This window comes from Engystomops pustulosus, chromosome 3 (assembly GCF_040894005.1).
Source record: "Engystomops pustulosus chromosome 3, aEngPut4.maternal, whole genome shotgun sequence".
In the NCBI taxonomy this organism is placed as follows: domain Eukaryota; kingdom Metazoa; phylum Chordata; class Amphibia; order Anura; family Leptodactylidae; genus Engystomops; species Engystomops pustulosus.
This window is the reverse complement of record NC_092413.1, coordinates 235,218,839-235,240,426: the sequence shown is the minus strand read 5'-3', so window position 1 is coordinate 235,240,426 and position 21,588 is coordinate 235,218,839. Positions and strand designations below refer to the sequence as shown.

Genomic DNA, 21,588 nt, shown 5'->3' with positions numbered 1-21,588 from the left:
ACTTGCGTCCCTGTGCAGCTAATGGGCGAGATACAAAGAACGTCTCGCTGGACTCTCTGGGCCATTAGCTCATCCCTTCCCCCACAGGTTATTGTCCAGAACTAAGGGGTCCGGCTAAGGGATCCGGCTCACCCCAGTTACCTGCCACCACTTGCATTTCAAATCATAGATCATCATCATTCATTTAGGTTGGTGCTGGGATCCGTACATTTAACATATAACTTTCCTATTATTCTGCATTTGGACTGCGGGGGGGACACTAGTTGCCCCTGATCTCTCCCCTGTTGCCCATTTGTGGGGATAGTGACAGACAATTGTCCTTCTTTTAACCCCTCCCGGCATCCCAATCTAGGGGCACACGAGTCTCTGACAGCGATGTCTCCCCTGATCCCACTGTGTGGACCCGGACTCTTATCCCTTAGTGACTGTTCTGCCCATGATAACCAGTTGTAGATTGTCTCAGGGTTTTGTCTCTCTCCTTGCCACACGAGACAGATGGTGAGGAGACACGGGATTGGGTGCCACAGGTCCCAGCCCGAAGGGCATATGATGATTTTATTACGTGCTTGTGAGTAGATTATAATAAGCTTTTACCCTGCAGAAGCTTCAGCATTATCTGCTCTACGTGCGCCTCATATTTATCTATAAACCCAATGGACTTAGTGTCAGTGAGGAGGCTGAAGTCCTGAGGAATATGTCTGCGCTGTTGGTGTCAGTATAGTCCTACTTGCCCCCTCTTCCAGCCTGGGGCAGCGATATTCTGTGCCTCCGGCCTGTGGCTGGGGGCAAATGCATCTGCTTCTCTAGGACAGATGTGGGGGACTGGTCCATCAGGTCCTGTGTCACCCTTAGTCCTCATGTGTGTTCTGCGTGGCTGTCGGTTCCCTGCACTGTACAGTTATAAACCATTCTGTTATACCAATGTGTTGAGGTCAAATCTTTGGATTAAGTCGTCTCCTCCGCCCCTAATGTTTTTTTACATTCTGAAATAGACTTTTCATCCAGTAATTGTTGAACGCTGGAAAGTTTGGGAAGATAGCGATCTATAAGCACCAGAAATAAGTAGGTCTTGGAGATCCCGATACGTTCAGAAGTGTAAGGCCCTAGCAATAGGTGTCTGGTGGACCCTGCGAGCCCTTTCTATGGCAAACAGTGAGGACAATACATCATCTCAGACTTCTCCTTAAGCCGGGCTTCAGAGATGTTCAGTAGGTGTGACCCTCAGCCTGTTTTACAACAAAGCCTCGTTTCCAAATCTTCTGACTGCATGAATCAGAAGGCGCTCGATTCTCTGTCAGTAACTCAATGTGTGTGTTCACCATGTGCAAATCATGGCTGTGTAGACTCCTTCATTGTGGGCTCCGCAGCAGGGACAGTGGTTGGGCTGAGGACTGGTTACCTGATACTGGAGCTGTGGGGCCTCCAAATGTTACAGGAGCCAACATCTCTGCTACCGACCCCCATTCTTCGATACCTGGTCACCCTGTGTAGGGGTGGAGGCGGCTCGAGGAAGGTTGAGGCGGATACTCTTCTCCAGCCGCACCTTTACCTTGTGCACTTATGGCTGGGGAGCCATCATATTCTGCCCGTCCTTCCTCAGCTGTGACTTACACATCACCGTGGACTGCATTGGCTCCAGGGGACATCGGGCAGTAAATCGCTGCAGGTTGTTTTTTTATATTCCACTCTTTATTTACTGAGATAACGGCGGATGAGAAATAAACCGTAGCAGAAAACATTGAACCAAAAAAAAGGAAAATAACATTTGTCACACACCACAGATATTCTCATGACACGACCGTGATATTTCAGGAAAACCATCTAGAGTTATAGTCGCCCCATTGAGTCCAGGTCTGCTCTGTAGTGTGGTGAAGCACAGCGGGGATATATTCTATGGATCTGCCGTATAACTCCAGAGCTCCAAAATATATGGAACAGGGAGGCGTCCAATCCTCCACACCTCCAATATGTGTAAAAGCGCCGGCGTGCAATACCAGTTTAGAAACATATGATTCTCCTTATATAGGGGGCAGACAGAAGATTTACGCCCTCGCCCAGACTGCCTGCCTTTCCCACCTAGGACTCCCGTCCGGCCATATATGGATGTGACGCATTAACTCGCATGTTAAGGATTGAGTCCAGGATGGAAAACCTTAGTAGAGGGGCCCTGAGAGCAAATCGGCAAAGGTTTTGGGGTTAGGGGCGCCCTCAGACCCTACAAGGGAAAAAATAAAATGCTTTATTTGATTGTAGGAAAATTAGGCTCCAGCGAGACACGGATCACATCAGATCACTCATAGGATGCAATGTACGTGTAATGGATCTTGTAGTGCTCTAATGTGGAAAGTGCCGGCCTGCACCCAAGGCCTATAGCAATGGTTAAAGGGAACCTGTCACCAGAAACCTCATTTTTCACTAAAGCCAGATTGCAGAAGCCCATGACACCTGCAGAGCACATCGGCCTTTCTGCCTTTTCTAAGCATTTGCATTACAATATAATTGTGTGTTATAACTTACTCTTGCTCCCTGACAAAATCCTGGGGTAGTCACAGGGCTGGACTATGGTTTGGATGCATTTCAAAAAACAACATGTGGCTTGTCTGTGTTACTCCCTCCTCAGAGCTTGGCCCCCACCTTTGTGCTCCTGTACGGCTCCTCCTCCTGCTTCTTCTCAGAGGTCTCAGCCTGACATCAGTGGGGGAGGGATAAGCTGCACAGGAGCACAAACATGGAGGCAGCCTGCAGCTCAGACAGGTCACATGTTGTTAATTGAAATGTATCCAAACCAAAGTCCAGCCCCTGTGACTACCCAGGATTTTGTCAGCATGCAAGGTAAGTTATAACACACAATTACACTGTAAGGCAAATGCTTAGCAAAAAAGGCAGAAAGGCCGATGTGCACTGCAGGTGTAATGGGCTTTTACAATCTGTCTTTAGTGAAAAATGAGGTCCCTGGTGACAGGTTCCCTTTAAGGGAGATGAGGCGTGAACAGAATCGGGGGGGGGGGGGGGGAGTAGAGATTGAATTTGGGCCAATTGAAAACGTATCCTACATTTGTGTCAGATATCACGGGTAATCTGCATAGGACCCAATAGCACTGCTGAGGATGGACAGACAGGGGGGCCCATTTCAAGGTGGCCGGATTTATCAAATCAAAGTTTTCAAGCTCCGTCCATCTGTTTTAGACAGGAAAGATGGCCCACGAGGCGATATCGCGGAGATGGGTCACAAAATAGTACAATATCATATCAGGTAAGGCTAATCCCCTTCTGGATACTCCTGACTTAGCATTCCTATGACTCCTGTCTCCCCACACACACCCAGGCATGGCCATTGGAACCTAAACCGGGAGGGTCTCAAATCGATACAGTAAATAAGGAGAATAGACATTTTAATAGCCGCTATACCCCCTAACAGTGACAAAGGCAATGGCTGCCATTTCGCTACAAGACTCTGAATCTCCTTAATCAAAGGTGGAAAATTGGCTGCATACAATGTTTTAATATTTAATAATATTGAGTGATCTGAACTCCCAAATATCTTAGCGATTCAGCCCCCCCATCTGAAAGAGCTCGAGAGCCGCCAGCTCGTCCAAGGGGATGTTAATAGGAAGGAAGTGTATATATCTGAGATGTTCTGAAGGTTGGGGAGGTTTACAATGGGGTTAGTGTAAGTTATACGTCATCTGCAAAGTGCGAGATCGTAAATGGTTTGTCCGTCACTCGTATTCCAGTGACATCTGTAGAGGATCTAATGTATGCGGGTAAAGGCTCAATGCTCAGGACGTAAAGAAGAGGGGAAAGTGGGCAACCCAGCTGCGGGTAGGGAAAAAAAAGGAGTTAGCATGGGGGAGGTGTATAGCCGCACTGGGAGCAGAGTTTCGCCCTTTCAATGCCTGTAAGAAAGGATCTCTTATACCAAGACGGTACAGGGTTGCCATCATAAAGTCCCAGTCTAGGCGCTCACACGTCTTTTTTTGCGTCTAAGCTAAGTAGAAGAGAACCCCGGCCTGATCCTTGATGAAGTCCAGTAAGTCAGCCAGTCGCCGAGTGTTGTCCCCCGCCTCGGTATTTTTACATCATACTTTAAAAGCGATACGGGCTGATAGCTTGTACAGTCAAGAGGATCTTTTCCTGCTTTTGGGATGACCGTAACATAGCCTCCGGTATTGTGATCCCTGACATAGATGCATTGTACAGCCGGACCTTATACGGGGTCAGGATATCACTATATATAAGTATGTATATGGTAGGCCGCCGGGGCCTGGGGATTTTCCGTGTGGGAGTTCCTTAATTTCCCTTACATCTTCCTCTGACACTTCCTGATTCATTGAAGCAGGTGCACTCGTTGACGGGAGTAGCGTAGTAATTTTTCTGCCCTTGCTAAATCTATTTCCTGCAGTTGGGCTCGTAGGGCTGTGACTTTTTGCAAGATTGTAAGAGATGGGTGAAGCTTTAGGCTCCTGCATACATTGCAGCCTTACTGCCCTCTTTATAGACAGCTTAGGAGATAGCATGACCGCAAAAGACGACTTTATGTGCTTCCCACAATAGTGACAAAGAGGGAGCTGAAGAAGAGTTATCAGCAAAATATTGGAGAGGTAATGTCCGTAATTCCACCCTTACACTGTGTAAAGAAGAGTCTTGTTTAACCTCCAATGCAATGGTCTGGGTGGGGAATTTAGACGTGATAGTTCTACCGTGACTGGGGCGTGGTTCAACCAATAAATTAGCCCTATATTTGTGTAATGTTCTTGGCATCGTTCCATCCATGAAAAAATAATCTATGCGGTTGTGTGTTTTGTGTGCTGGTAAATTATGTGGTGGTAAATACAGTAAGAAGGGATCGTAGGGTTATCCACTCACCACAAGTCAAAAAGATCTTATCTACGGATCAATTTCCTAAAACCAGATGACAATCTAACCATCTGTAATGACGGAGGGGTATTGTGTATAGATAAGTAATCCCGCACTTCAGAGAAGATGATATTAAAGGGAACCAAAAAACTCATCTAAGACAGGTTCCCATAGAGCCCTTTAGTCTCAAGGGCTCCCCTTTTTCAACTAACACCAGCCATGCTTAGAAAAGCAGATAATCAAGTTTTATTCTGTACCTGGTAACTTGGGAGAACCCAGCGAGTCAATTTTTTTGAAACAGTGGTGACCGGTTCCCTTCAAAGTCACCCCCTATTATCATCGGTGAGGACCTGTAGGGCGCTGAATGTGATAGGACTATAAAATTAAATCCTAATTTGCCATAATTCGGGGAGTAGATATTGCATAAAACAAGCTGATGGCCACCTAGCACCCCCTGCAAGATAAGAAATCGACCTTCGGGGTCTGTGTAGGAGTCGGACACCTTGAAGGGACAATGCGAGCAATTAGTAACGCTACCCCTGCCATCTTAGTTGCTACAGTAGCCAAGAAACTCTGGGGTAACCATCTCCTAGCAAACCGAAAGGTACCCGGAGCCGGTAGATGTGTTTCCTGTAGGAATGCTATGTCTGGCCTAAGTCTATTCAGCTCCTGCAACAACAAACAAGAGTTCATCCCTTTGACATTACCATTATGTAAAACCCAGGCCTGTAAGATATGGGTAGAAGATTTGAGAAGCAAGGGGTCACCGTCCCATAACTGCAATAAAGATTAAACACCAAGAGGGGAAAATGGTAACGCTTCATCACTGAGCTCTCACTCTCAGGCTTGGGCCTTGAAGAGGCGGGGGAGGCAAGATGATCTTCATCGCTGTTTCTGAGGTGCACTGTTGGTGATAATGTAGGGATCACTGCGGGAGAATTCCGGAATGACTGGGACAGGAAGGTCCAAGGATTTGCAGAGGTTTTGGAGATCCAAAGACCGGAGTACAACAGATCTGCCCTCTTTGCGGGCCGTCAAGCTGAAGGGGAATCCCCAGCGTTATGGTATACTAGCACTACACAGTGAGCACAGGAGTCTCCGGTGCTGCAGGTTGACCAAGGAGAGATCTTGAAAGAGTTGCACTTGAGAGCCCTGTTAATCTATATGGGGCTTATTGCATGCCTTGGCTATGCAGCGGATAATATCTCTGGGGCATCCTCATTTTGGTCTGAGGGCTCGGTGGGCTCAATCCATCTTAATCCCTATCAATGTACTGAACAGGAAATTATGAACTGTCAGAGCCTCAGGGATCCCCCTTCTAATAGATTCCTTCTATTAGCCACCGCCATTAGGTCTTGTTGTATTTTGGCTATAGCCGATCTACAAGTGTCTACAAGTATCAGCTCCTGAATGTCCTGCTTTGTAGGTAACTGATGCACATGTGTTATTAAGCTCTTAGAGAAGGATCCAAGGGGCTGCTAGCTAGCTATTAGTACCCTCTGTCCCTCTTACTCCTTTCCTTTGCAGGACTACTCCTAGAGCCCATGCACACCTTAGCTAAGTTGAAGTGACTCTACAGAATTTCTCCCTAACATAAGGCCCGGAAGGAGAGCTCTGATCCCTAGACTGCCCAACGACTCCCCACTTAGGGTCCCCCTCCAGGTGTATTCCTGATAGACGGATATACCCTGGTGTAGTAGACTACGTTCACTAGTAATTGAGTTTAGAGAGCCGGCCCACCTGGCCACTTCCCCCCCCTTTAGTCGGCTTCCCCCTGCTTATTTTCCCCTCTGATACCCCCCCCCCACCCCCCTTTTTTTTTTTCTACCTCTCCGCCTCTCTATTTGTTCCCCCCCCCCTTTTTTTCTCTACCTCCCCCAGCAAACCCGTGGATCTAAAAAACTAATGTTTAAATTGTCTCTTTTAATGTTAGAGGACTGCGTACTCCAGAGAAGCGACAGATGCTCCTGAGAGACCTATGGCGCCTGAGAGCACAGGTGACTTTCCTCCAAGAAACGCACTTTCGCAACTACAAGATCCAGAGACTCTCCAGCCGCCGCTTTCCGTACTGCTACCATGGCTGTTCAGAGGATTCCCGATCTAAGGGTGTGAGTATTATCATCTCACAGTCACTCCCCTGGGTCTTTTCGGAGTCCAGATCGGATCCGGAGGGACGCTATGGTTTGTCAAGGGAACCATACATGCTCAGACTGTCACCCTCGCGAACCTGTACCTACCAAACTCATGCCAGTCTTCCGCCCTGTCTAAATACCTAGAGGAGCTATACTACTTCCAGGAGGGAATCCTTATTGTAGGGGGAGACTTAAACTTTGCCTTGTCCCCTGACCTGGACACCGGGAGAGGAGTATCCCATGTCCCACGATCACAGTTGACCCGTGTGAGAGACCTCCTACACTCTCATAGGGTAGTAGATGTCTGGAGGACTATGTACCCGAGCTCCCGGGATTACACATGCTTCTCCTCCACCCACGACACATACACATAGACTACTTTCTCATTGATCATTTCCACCTAGATAGAGTAGTGGACACCACCATTCACACCTCTCCACTGTCAGATCATGCCCCCATCTCAATGACACTGAACTTGGCTCCCCCGTCACACTCGATGGGTAGGTGGATTCTCAACAATTCACTCTTGACAGACCCAGAACATGTTCAGGAAGTGAATAGAGAGCTAGAACATTACTTCTCCTCAAACGCCGACTCAGTTACCAACCCCCTGGTGTACCGGGAAGCTCATAAATGTTACATTAGGGAACGTGTTAATGAGAATAGGGGGAAGAGTGAAAAGGGAGCAATACGCTCGAGCAACGGACTTATTGGCCCAGATAAAAGAGACAGAGGATAGACATAAACGGACCCAGAATCCCTCAGATAGGACCTTGATACAATCCCTAAGAGACCAACTTCGTGCCCTATACTTAGTGAAGGCAAAAGACTCACTAGTGAAGTGCCGTAAGATCTTTTATGAGCACGGTAATAAGCCTGGTCGCATACTTGTAAACGCCCTCAGAATGCAAAGAGCCAGAAATTATGTCCCTCACGTTAATACCAGCGCGGGCACTAAGACCACATCCCCAGCGAGCATTGCAGAGGCCTTTAAGAGCTTCCATTCTTCACTTTATCAGCTGCAACCACACAGACCCCCCACCTCAGATGACATAACAGACTACTTGTCCTCTGCAAACTTCCCGACTCTGTCCACAGAGGAGAGACAGTCTAGAAGCCCCGATCACTCCAGATGAAGTAAAATTAGCACTTGACACTGCACAAACAGGAAAGTCCCCAGGCCCAGACGGCCTTTCAGTCCAATATTTCAAAACATTTAAAACCCTCCTCACACAACACTTCCTAGATGCCTTCAATGCCCTCTCTAGTGGACTTACTGCCCCACGCGACATACTTCGAGCGCACATAGTAGTAATTCCCAAGGAGGGCAAGGATCCAGCCACCTGTGCGAGTTATAGGCCAATTTCTCTTCTCAACACCGATCTTAAACTCTTCTCCAAAATCTTAGCCAACCGCTTGGCCCCCTTACTGCCGGATCTAATTCACTACGATCAGACAGGCTTCATCCCCACTAGAGAAGCGAGGGATAACATGACAAAAGCACTTAATTTGATCCACCTGGCCAATGCAAACTCCACCCCGACGGTTATACTGTCAGCAGATGCTGAAAAGGCGTTCGATCGGGTTGGCTGGCCTTTCCTCTTGGGCACCCTGAGACATCTGGGCCTGGGTTCTAACATGATGGCCTGGATAGAGGCATTATACTCGAAACCATCTGCAGTGGTGAGGGTAAACGGGGTCTACTCAGATTCATTAGAAATAAAAAAAACGGAACAAGACAGGGCTGTCCATTATCCCCACTAATTTTTGCCCTAACAATGGAACCCCTCCTCCGCAGAATTAGAAGCAACCCTGACATCTCGGGTCTGAAAGTTGGCTCGCAAGAGGTCAAAGTGGCAGCATACGCTGACGACCTGTTATTTTTCCTCACAACACCCCTCATTACTCTTCCAAACTTGCTCAAAGAACTTTTGGAAGGCTCTCCAATTTTAAGATCAATATGACAAAGTCTGAGGCCATGATGCTAAACACCCCCCGAGATTTGAGAGATCACCTTAGGGAACAATTTTCCTTTAGGTGGGCATCTTCATCACTTCAGTATCTGGACATTCACCTCCCTATAGACACGGAAGATACTTTTCGTCTTAATTTTCCCCCATTACTACAGACACTTAAGTTAGACTTGAAAAGATGGCCCGCGGGCTACCTGTCGTGGTTTGGTAGGATTGGAGCAATCAAAATGAATGCTCTTCCTCGTCTACTATACCTTTTTCAAGCTCTACCCATCAGGATACCAACTAGCTATCTCATTGAGACCCAACGACTGTTTGCATCCTTTGTCTGGGACAATAAACCCGCTAGATTAAAGAGGTCTATACTGCATACGGCAAAAAGGGATGGTGGACTGGCCCTGCCAGATGTCACCCGATATTACCAATCATCACATTTGAACAGAATCATTGATTGGCTAAATCATGAGAGCTCTAAAGCATGGGTTCCATTGGAGAAGCTCGCCACTCAGATTCCACTTTCCTGCCTCCCGTGGATACGGAAGAGGTGGCGGAAGGACCTTAACCGACACCCCACAATCCACACTACCATGACAGTGTTTGATAGGTGCAGGCAGACCTGGGATATCTCCCAGGGAGACTCACCTCTCACGCCAATACTGGGTAATCCGGATTTCCTCAGGGGCTTTCGTCACCGGTCTTTAAGCAGTGGTTGGCCTCTGATCGTTTTAGCGCATGCCACTTTATTGTAGAGGATGAATGGTGCAGAGGGGAGACTCTAACGGCCCCAGCAGACTTGCCTCGGGCATCTCCGTGGCAGGGCATCCAACTGACTCACTACTTAAACTCTCTACCAGCCCCCTCTCTATTCGCAAGACAACGGACGGGGTTTGAGGGGCTTTGCACACGGACGTGCCAGATTAGAGGAGCTCTCTCATCCTCTTACAAGTTATTAACTGCCCCAACACAGGATCACATACCGCCCTACATCCTAAAATGGGAGAGAGACCTGGACATTAGCTTCACGGAAGAGGAGTGTGAGAAAGTGATCCTCATGGCCCACAAAACAACTATAAGCACACTCTACCGAGAAACCAATTATAAGATCCTCACGAGATGGTATAGAGTTCCACATGTCTTACACAAAATGTTTCCAGAGGCCCCCTCATGTTGCTGGCGATGTAGGGTGGAATAGGGAACACTCCTACATATTTTCTGGGAGTGTCCTAAACTCTCCTCTTATTGGGATCCCATACTTGAGGTGGTTCGCGAGGTGACAGGCAAAGCATTACAAAACAACCCGGGCCTGGGTTTTGTTACATCATAATGAGGTCTCCCTTGCCACATACAGGCGTTTGCTGTTCGACATTTATTGAACGCGGCTAAATCCTGTATACCAGCTTGCTGGTTATCTACTGAACCAGTGGTTGAGGAGGGTGGAGGAGATTAGTCGGATGGAGAGTCTGCTGAACTCGGATCCTAAGAGCGCGGCACGCTATCAGAAGACTTGGCAACACTGGTTTATCTTTAAATCATCATTGGCCTACAATACTCTGATGCGCGGTGCCCCGGAGGAGACTGAGGAGATCTGATTGGAAATGGGTTGCTGGGCTGGGGAGAAGGGGGGTCCAAGCCTTCCCTTCCCACCCCCTTCCCCCCTTGGGCTCATGCCTCGTCCTTCTTTTCCTAACCTTACCCAACCCTCTTTCCTCTCTCTATTCTCTCCCCCAACCTGTTTTTTTTTTTTTTTTCAATCAATCTTGTTAAATCATCTGTTACGAGTGCGCCTCACTCTTTATGAGGTGGCTAAGACCCTGTTATTACTGTTAAATGTCTGATACTGGGCTTCAACCCAGTTGTTTTTGCTGGATTATTTTTCTTTTTTGTTTTCTAGACGCTCCTAAAGAGCACTGTTTGTGAAAATTTTGTTTGAAAAATAAATAAAAATTTAATATGAAAAAAAACTGATGCACATGTGACCACCAATCTATCAGTGGGGGCGGTAGCTAGCTAGACAATGAGGAATGTTGGGATTCAGGAGACAACCCCTGGGATGAGAATGGGACCTCAGGGTGGGAGGCATATTGGCGTACTTCATTCCTTCCGGATCCCTGGCAGGAGAACCCTGATGGTAATACTGTGGCCTCTGAGAAAGGGGTAAGGCAGCGAGGGACATTGTGGTCGGGTGATCCAGTCTTGGTTGCAAGCACATATGGCCAGCTGGGATGGCTAGGTTGATCAGCAGAGGCTTTCCCAAGTGAAGTGTAGTACCTTATGGTGGACGGTCTCCTGTCCACTGTTAGCTGCTGCTGTCCCCCTGGGTCTCCCCCTTTGCCGTGCGGAACTGCAGTAGGTGAGGAGGGTGGGCTCTGCTGTGTTCCGAATCACATAATACCAACCGGGTTCAGGAGCAGGGGTGCTGGACTGGTATGAAGAGGCTCCCGGAGCTTTGGTGTGGCGACAGTTCCCCATCCTGGGCCGATACAGGCCGGTAAGTAGCTGCAAGCACTGGCAAGTAGTATTTGGCCTGGGTGGACAGAGCAGTCAATCTGCACGTCCTACTCGGCCGGGGATATGTAGTAGAAGGAGAGGAGGTAGATTGTTTGAGCACTAGCTGCCTGCAGTACTAGACCCTCCAGCTCATCCAGTTTCCTCATCTTCTCCTCCAGACGCTCCTTCTCCTGAGTGACCACCAAGGATGGACAAGGACGAGATCACCAGAAGAATATTCAGCCTCGCCCTGGAGATCATCTACCTGCTGAGCGGAGAGGTAATGGCCTCCAGATATCATCTTTATGGGATGAAGTAACCAGACTGCTATTAGGCGGAGATGTCATAACAGAAGTGACAGGAAGTTGGGGGAAGTGACATCATAGTCAAGACTCCATACATCAGGGATATATTGTGTATATACTAATATATCATAGTGTCTCTACATACACAGGATTACACATTAGTGAACAAGACATCAGATGCCCCTGTGACCCCCAGTAGCCATCTCCAGGAGCCAGGAGGAGGAGGGAGCAGGAGCCGGGGCTCCATCACAGAGCCTCCCCCTCTCTCCCTGATCCATGAGCAGAGGATCCTAGAACTGACCATGAAGATGACTGCGCTGCTGACTGGAGAGGTGACACTGCTGGGGATGCTGGGAAATGATCCGGCACTGGAGGGGTCTGGGTGATGACTGTGTCATTGTGTGTGTCAGGTTCCTATAAGGTGTCAGGATGTGGCTGTGTATTTCTCCATGGAGGAGCGGGAGTATATAGAGGGACACAAGGACCGGTACCAGGACGTCATGATGGAGGACCCCCGGCCCCGCACATCACACGGTAAGAGGGGACCGATACCAGAAGACTTCACTTGCAGCAGCTGTTGGTCTGGTGCATTGTGGTAATATTACAGAAATTATACAATCTCTTATTCACCTTTTCTAGTACAATCTAATTACACTTTTGGATACAGACGTAGAACTAGAATTAAAAACAGACCCAGAGTGCAGTTTGTTTATGGAGAAGGTGCTGCCTTTTCTCACCTTTCAGACCAATGTGTCCATAGAATAAAAGAGTCTATTTTTGGGCCAAAGGGAAATAAATAATTCTAAATATTTTGAACTTTACCTGTATTTATGAGCCCCCGCTATCAGGGTAGCGTCAGGGGAAATCATTTCTGCAAAACCTCAAGCCTACTCAGGGAACCTCCTAGATTTTAAGCCTTGGACCCCCAAATTTGTAATGAGGTAATAGAGAAAGGGGTACAAAGTCAATTGAAGATGTTTTTTTTTTTGTAACCAGAAAATATAAATTATTGGGCTATGCAAATTTGCAAAGTTATTTTGAGCAAGGCTGCCCGAAATTCTCATGCTGGGTCTGAAGGCTCGAGCAACTTTCTAGTATTCACTAGTTAGGATTTTCGCTTTTATCACTTTCTATTTTATAACTGTTTGTATGTTTTGTATGTTTGTTTTTTTTAACCGTTTTCTTTTATATAAAAACTGTGTGTTTTATGTCTGCACTGCATTGTATTGTATTAAATCTTTAAATCTTAATAAATCTCTAAAATAGGATATTGACTTATCTGTAAATTGGGTTTTTAAATTGTTGAGGGACTTGCGTAGAGAGGCTCCTATTTGCTTTTTATTATAATTTAATAGGAAAAGTGTAAGTGGAAGCAGTGAAAGATCTGAGTGCCAGGGCTAAGAGAGTAGAATTTAACGTAAAGCCCCTTCTTGCATAGATGGACAGGGCTTTATGTACGAAATTGTGAGGCCCTCTGGCGTAAGTGCCTGAGAGTGGAGCTTAATGTAATTTTTCACGTAGAAACTACATTCAGCGTAACCCAGGAACAATGGCGTCTACGTATTGGTTTTCTTTTTTATCTTCGGGGCTCTTCTCTCAGACATTGGAGAGTTTGAGTAACTCAAGTCCATGATCCTTTTTTGAAGATCAATGAGTGAGGTTGGTTTCATCTGTAGATGAAGCTTTTTAGATGACTGCAGAAGAAAAAGTCCAATGGCAACAAGTCATGAGAAGAAGCTCCAACTCGCTGGATCTTCCAATCCAATGTCTGTCTAAAAACTGTCAAACTCTTGCAGCAAAGTGCGGTCCTGCAGCCTCTTGCTGACCTTACAGTACATCATAAAAGTTATCAGCTACACCCCGAGCGACCAATGGGGATGGCAATCCATCATTGGTTCACAAGAATCTAAATGGCAATCAAAGTCCCTTCATTTAATGTACTGGATGAATTTTGTAAGGATGAAACCTAATTTTATGCTAAAACCTGCCCACAGCCGTGACACTGATGTCATGTACTTGAGATGAGGATCGTCAATGAACGAGAGAGAAACTTCAAGCTGTTTAACCCCAAGAAGTCGATGTTTTTGATTGACCGGGAATGTTAGGGTTTCTAATAATCGCTGTTTCCAGTTTTCTTGACAGAGGATTTCTAAATAGGATTGTTTGACCAACAAAAATCTGCTTTAAATATTGTCCTTCCTTCAGCATCCGACCTAACACTCCACACATGCATCATCAAAATAGGGATTTTTTTCAGAAAGGTCAACGTTACATTTGAGTAAACCTTAAATATTTCACATCTACCGACTGGTATGACAGTGGCTATAGAAAAGCTGCAGAGCCGCAGAGTATCCCAAGTGATGCCCAGACAACTCGGGGATGTTCCCTAACTTGCATCTTTAATGTGAACAAGGACAAACACAAGCACAGACATGAGGTCAACAACAAATCTTATGTCACAACAAGATGGCAAACAAGGTCCCAAATCACAAAAACAGAAGAATAAATCCTCGTACTCCAGGTGCTGGAGGAGAACCTGAGCCTGAGCTTTATCACCTTGAGCTATAGCACCTCTACTAAGGAATTCCCACCGTATACTACTACTAACTGTGCATTGGAGGTGATAGAACCTGAGCCTGAACTATATCAACTTGAGCTATAGCACCTCTACTAAGGAATTCCCACCGTATACTACTACTAACTGTACATTGGGGGTGATAGAACCTGAGCCTGAGCTTTATCACCTTGGGCTATAGCACCTCTACTAAGGAATTCCCACCATATACTACTACTAACTGTGCATTGGGGGTGATAGAACCTGAGCCTGAGCTTTATCACCTTGAGCTATAGCACCTCTACTAAGGAATTCCCACCATATACTACTACTAACTGTGCATTGGGGGTGATAGAACCTGAGCCTGAGCTTTATCACCTTGAGCTATAGGACCTCTACTAAGGAATTCCCACCGTATACTACTACTAACTGTGCATTGGGGGTGATAAAACCTGAGCCTGAGCTTTATCACCTTGAGCTATAGCACCTCTACTAAGGAATTCCCACCGTATACTACTACTAACTGTGCATTGGGGGTGGTAGAACCTGAGCCTGAGCTTTATCACCTTGAGCTATAGCCCCTCTACTAAGGAATTCCCACTATATACTACTACTAACTGTGCATTGGGGGTGATAGAACCTGAGCCTGAGCTTTATCACCTTGAGCTATAGCACCTCTACTAAGGAATTCCCACCGTATACTACTACTAACTGTGCATTGGGGGTGGTAGAACCTGAGCCTGAGCTTTATCACCTTGAGCTATAGCACCTCTACTAAGGAATTCCCACCGTATACTACTACTAACTGTGCATTGGGGGTGGTAGAACCTGAGCCTGAGCTTTATCACCTTGAGCTATAGCACCTCTACTAAGGAATTCCCACTATATACTACTACTAACTGTGCATTGGAGGTGATAGAACCTGAGCCTGAGCTTTATCCCCTTGAGCTATAGCACCTCTACTAAGGAATTCCCACCGTATACTACTAACTGTGCATTGGGGGTGATAGAACCTGAGCCTGAGCTTTATCACCTTGAGCTATAGCACCTCTACTAAGGAATTCCCACCGTATACTACTACTAACTGTGCATTGGAGGTGATAGAGCCTGAGCTTTATCCCCTTGAGCTATAGCACCTCTACTAAGGAATTCCCACCGTATACTACTACTAACTGTGCATTGGAGGTGATAGAGCCTGAGCCTGAGCTTTATCCCCTTGAGCTATAGCACCTCTACTAAGGAATTCCCACCGTATACTACTACTAACTGTGCATTGGAGGTGATAGAACCTGAGCCTGAACTATATCACCTTGAGCTATAGCACCTCTACTAAGGAATTCCCACCGTATACTACTACTAACTGTGCATTGGAGGTGATAGAACCTGAGCCTGAGCTTTATCCCCTTGAGCTATAGCACCTCTACTAAGAAATTCCCACCGTATACTACTACTAACTGTGCATTGGGGGTGATAGAACCTGAGCCTGAGCTTTATCACCTTGAGCTATAGCACCTCTACTAAGGAATTCCCACCGTATACTACTACTAACTGTGCATTGGAGGTGATAGAGCCTGAGCTTTATCCCCTTGAGCTATAGCACCTCTACTAAGGAATTCCCACCGTATACTACTACTAACTGTGCATTGGAGGTGATAGAGCCTGAGCCTGAGCTTTATCCCCTTGAGCTATAGCACCTCTACTAAGGAATTCCCACCGTATACTACTACTAACTGTGCATTGGAGGTGATAGAACCTGAGCCTGAACTATATCACCTTGAGCTATAGCACCTCTACTAAGGAATTCCCACCGTATACTACTACTAACTGTGCATTGGAGGTGATAGAACCTGAGCCTGAGCTTTATCACCTTGAGCTATAGCCCCTCTACTAAGGAATTCCCACTATATACTGCTACTAACTGTGCATTGGGGATGATAGAACCTGAGCCTGAGCTTTATCACCTTGAGCTATAGCACCTCTACTAAGGAATTCCCACCGTATACTACTACTAACTGTGCATTGGGGGTGATAGAACCTGAGCCTGAGCTTTATCACCTTGAGCTATAGCACCTCTACTAAGGAATTCCCACCGTATACTACTACTAACTGTGCATTGGAGGTGATAGAGCCTGAGCTTTATCCCCTTGAGCTATAGCACCTCTACTAAGGAATTCCCACCGTATACTACTACTAACTGTGCATTGGAGGTGATAGAGCCTGAGCCTGAGCTTTATCCCCTTGAGCTATAGCACCTCTACTAAGGAATTCCCACCGTATACTACTACTAACTGTGCATTGGAGGTGATAGAACCTGAGCCTGAACTATATCACCTTGAGCTATAGCACCTCTACTAAGGAATTCCCACCGTATACTACTACTAACTGTGCATTGGAGGTGATAGAACCTGAGCCTGAGCTTTATCACCTTGAGCTATAGCCCCTCTACTAAGGAATTCCCACTATATACTGCTACTAACTGTGCATTGGGGATGATAGAACCTGAGCCTGAGCTTTATCACCTTGAGCTATAGCACCTCTACTAAGGAATTCCCACCGTATACTACTACTAACTGTGCATTGGGGGTGGTAGAACCTGAGCCTGAGCTTTATCACCTTGAGCTATAGCACCTCTACTAAGGAATTCCCACCGTATACTACTACTAACTGTGCATTGGGGGTGGTAGAACCTGAGCCTGAGCTTTATCACCTTGAGCTATAGCACCTCTACTATGGAATTCCCACCGTATACTACTACTAACTGTGCATTGGGGGTGGTAGAACCTGAGCCTGAGCTTTATCACCTTGAGCTATAGCACCTCTACTAAGGAATTCCCACCGTATACTACTACTAACTGTGCATTGGAGATGATAGAACCTGAGCCTGAGCTTTATCCCCTTGAGCTATACCACCTCTACTAAGGAATTCCCACCATATACTACTACTAACTGTGCATTGGAGGTGATAGAACCTGAGCCTGAGCTTTATCACCTTGAGCTATAGCCCCGCTACTAAGGAATTCCCACTATATACTGCTACTAACTGTGCATTGGGGATGATAGAACCTGAGCCTGAGCTTTATCACCTTGAGCTATAGCACCTCTACTAAGGAATTCCCACCGTATACTACTACTAACTGTGCATTGGAGGTGATAGAACCTGAGCCTGAGCTTTATCCCCTTGAGCTATAGCACCTCTACTAAGGAATTCCCACCGTATACTACTAACTGTGCATTGGGGGTGATAGAACCTGAGCCTGAGCTTTATCACCTTGAGCTATAGCACCTCTACTAAGGAATTCCCACCGTATACTACTACTAACTGTGCATTGGAGGTGATAGAGCCTGAGCTTTATCCCCTTGAGCTATAGCACCTCTACTAAGGAATTCCCACCGTATACTACTACTAACTGTGCATTGGAGGTGATAGAGCCTGAGCCTGAGCTTTATCCCCTTGAGCTATAGCACCTCTACTAAGGAATTCCCACCGTATACTACTACTAACTGTGCATTGGAGGTGATAGAACCTGAGCCTGAACTATATCACCTTGAGCTATAGCACCTCTACTAAGGAATTCCCACCGTATACTACTACTAACTGTGCATTGGAGGTGATAGAACCTGAGCCTGAGCTTTATCACCTTGAGCTATAGCCCCTCTACTAAGGAATTCCCACTATATACTGCTACTAACTGTGCATTGGGGATGATAGAACCTGAGCCTGAGCTTTATCACCTTGAGCTATAGCACCTCTACTAAGGAATTCCCACCGTATACTACTACTAACTGTGCATTGGGGGTGGTAGAACCTGAGCCTGAGCTTTATCACCTTGAGCTATAGCACCTCTACTAAGGAATTCCCACCGTATACTACTACTAACTGTGCATTGGGGGTGGTAGAACCTGAGCCTGAGCTTTATCACCTTGAGCTATAGCACCTCTACTATGGAATTCCCACCGTATACTACTACTAACTGTGCATTGGGGGTGGTAGAACCTGAGCCTGAGCTTTATCACCTTGAGCTATAGCACCTCTACTAAGGAATTCCCACCGTATACTACTACTAACTGTGCATTGGAGATGATAGAACCTGAGCCTGAGCTTTATCCCCTTGAGCTATACCACCTCTACTAAGGAATTCCCACCATATACTACTACTAACTGTGCATTGGAGGTGATAGAACCTGAGCCTGAGCTTTATCACCTTGAGCTATAGCCCCGCTACTAAGGAATTCCCACTATATACTGCTACTAACTGTGCATTGGGGATGATAGAACCTGAGCCTGAGCTTTATCACCTTGAGCTATAGCACCTCTACTAAGGAATTCCCACCGTATACTACTACTAACTGTGCATTGGGGGTGGTAGAACCTGAGCCTGAGCTTTATCACCTTGAGCTATAGCACCTCTACTAAGGAATTCCCACCGTATACTACTACTAACAGTGCATTGGGGGTGATAGAACCTGAGCCTGAGCTTTATCACCTTGAGCTATAGCACCTCTACTAAGGAATTCCCACCGTATACTACTACTAACTGTGCATTGGGGGTGATAGAACCTGAGCCTGAGCTTTATCCCCTTGAGCTATAGCACCTCTACTAAGGAATTCCCACCCAACCTATCAGAGAGAGCCAGACTTACACAGATGCTTTTTTTTTGCAAAAGATTTCAAAAAAAGTTTATTGATTATAATCATAAATCAGGAAGGGGACAGACGTTTTTACAGAAATGTCAGCTGATGCTGATCTAATACATCTGGGGGACATGACATTTAACTTACATGACATTTTACTATTCATCTAAGTGTCAGGGACCACAGTTAAATACATTAAGTTACACTCAGGAAATGCTCAATTAAAAATGCTTCAATTGAAGATGGAGATGACTCCCCCAGCCGCACCCTAATGTGATACAAGTGACGATGACTCCCCCAGCCGCACCCTAATGTGATACAAGTGACGATGACTCCCCCAGCCGCACCCTAATGTGATACAAGTGACGATGACTCCCCCAGCCGCACCCTAATGTGATACAAGTGACGATGACTCCCCCAGCCGCACCCTAATGTGATACAAGTGACGATGACTCCCCCAGCCGCACCCTAATGTGATACAAGTGACGATGACTCCCCCAGCCGCACCCTAATGTGATACAAGTGACGATGACTCCCCCAGCCGCACCCTAATGTGATACAAGTGACGGAGGTTCAAGCGATGGAATCGTCAATGGAAAAATAATGAAATAAATTACACTTTAATATCAAGCGACTTGGAAAATCAGACTAAAGAACTGAGCGAGGAAATCCCTGCACTCGGTGATCGCACAATGTGGTGGTCACCGGCAACTCTTCAATACCTCCAGCCAGCGGCAAGAGCTAAACCGATGGAACTGGAAGAACAACCTACGCTTTAGGGGGATTATACAATCAGTAACGGATGCCGAGCTCCATAATTTTGTATGGGATCTGATGACCATGGTTCTTCCCGAGGCTACTGACTCTGAATAGATGATTGCCAGCCACATAATGCTCCGTCAGCAGCTGGAAGAGACCTAAGAAAGGACTGGATCCCGGAGAAATGCAAAAATACCAAGGTCTTCAATGACGTCTCGCCAGCAACAATCTCCAAAGGAGGGAATTCAATGCAAAAACAACAATCCTACAACAAAAATATATTCGCTATAAGGGGGATTTCCTTTGAGACTTAGATTTCAGAAGGACTCAGAGACTTTTTTATGACGCAGAGAACCTGCTTATAGGCTGGGGTTAGTGGGGTTAGTGGATGTGACCATCATGAACGCTCCGCAATTTCCTACAAAGCCGTCAGTTGAATGGCATACAGTGTAACAGGTCGCTTCCTGTTGGTCTCTCCCGGCCAGGTGTCCGATACTTAGTTTTGGATCCTGGATATGGATTGGTCCTACAGCCTCCTATGGGTGGTAGATGGGTTTAGAGGAAAGGACAGCGGAATCTGTCTGACCACTGGTATAAATAATGTTTTCTCTCACTAGGTTTTCTCATTTTTTTCTTTCTGTCCGCATAATTCCAGGTCCATCCCATTGTCCCATCAGGGGATGGGACCACTATTATTTGGAGCATGACAGTGGTGTATAATCTATTACATAAATACAATTATTCTGGCTGGTTTGTATATCTGTATATAAATAATTAGCATGGATAGTTTCCACATTCTTAGCTGGAATGTTACCAGTTAAAAGACTTAGAGTTTGGAAAGAAGTTAAAAGAAATAACTGTGATTAATACTTTGACGCATTTATTGGGAAAAGATAATGACAGATCTACCGACCTTCAGTTTCCTGTAATATTCCATATAAAGTATAAAGGGCAAAAGAATTATTATCTCATAAATTAAAGAAAAAATAAGGAAAATAGAAAAATAAATATTTATATAAAATAAACGAGAGTTTTAGTGAGTTTTAGTGCCGGGGAAGTAGTTAGACCCTCGAGAGAAGTAATGAGGGAGCAGCCGGACACCTCAGGACTCCCGGAATTAAATTCTAATCAAAATCTGGTTCTGGGCTCGGTGAAGTGAAACTGTCCATTGAAAAAGGAGAATCCCGGCCCGATGGGTTTTCGAATGAATACGATACTGAGTTGAAAGATGCCCTGCCCCTCACCTGACTCAATACATTTAGGTTGGGGGAGGAAATACCAGAGGAAATGTTGGAGGCAAAATTAGTCACTATTCCTAAAGATAATAAAGATCCATCACGGCCCAATAATTACAGACCAATATCCCTCTTGTACAACGATCTTAAAATGTTGTCTTCCATGTACGCCTCCAGATTGGCTTCAGTTCTAAACGCCTTATCACACCTCCCAGACCAAGTGCCACACGCAGAATACTCCAGGGGTCCCGGGTGCAGTCCTGTCCATAGAGAAAGCGCTGGGTGCACTGGGGATTCCTGGAAACTGTCCTAACCCAGTCGGGTTTTTCTCCTACATTTTTGGGATAAATAATGTCTTTATATTCAAATCCAAAAGCATTTGTTTCGGGGTTGGGGCATATTTCAAACAAGTTTTTAATCTGTAATGGGGTTCGGCAGGACTTCCCCCTATCACCATTGATTTCCAATGTAATAATGGAGCCTCTAACTCAGCCTAAGACAAAACCTGGACATTCATGGGATGAAAAGTAAAGAGTCAGAGCATAGAATAGGCCTATACGCGGCTATGTAATCTTTATCCCTGGAAGCCGTAAGTATCTATCATACTACTTTAGTATCTGTTTAGTTCATGAAACAAGGGACCTTAAACATCA

General features: G+C 46.1%; 1 protein-coding gene across 1 annotated transcript in view; it reads left to right on the top strand.

Moving 5' to 3' along the window:
• The window catches only part of LOC140123034 (uncharacterized), a 126,740-nt gene that overhangs the window by 10,489 nt on the left and 94,663 nt on the right, over positions 1 to 21,588 (top strand). The window contains exon 2 of the mRNA XM_072144286.1: positions 11,629 to 11,729. Coding sequence (XP_072000387.1) covers positions 11,658 to 11,729 — 72 coding nt within the window. The 5' untranslated portion in view covers positions 11,629 to 11,657. The remainder of the gene's footprint in view (positions 1 to 11,628; positions 11,730 to 21,588) is intronic.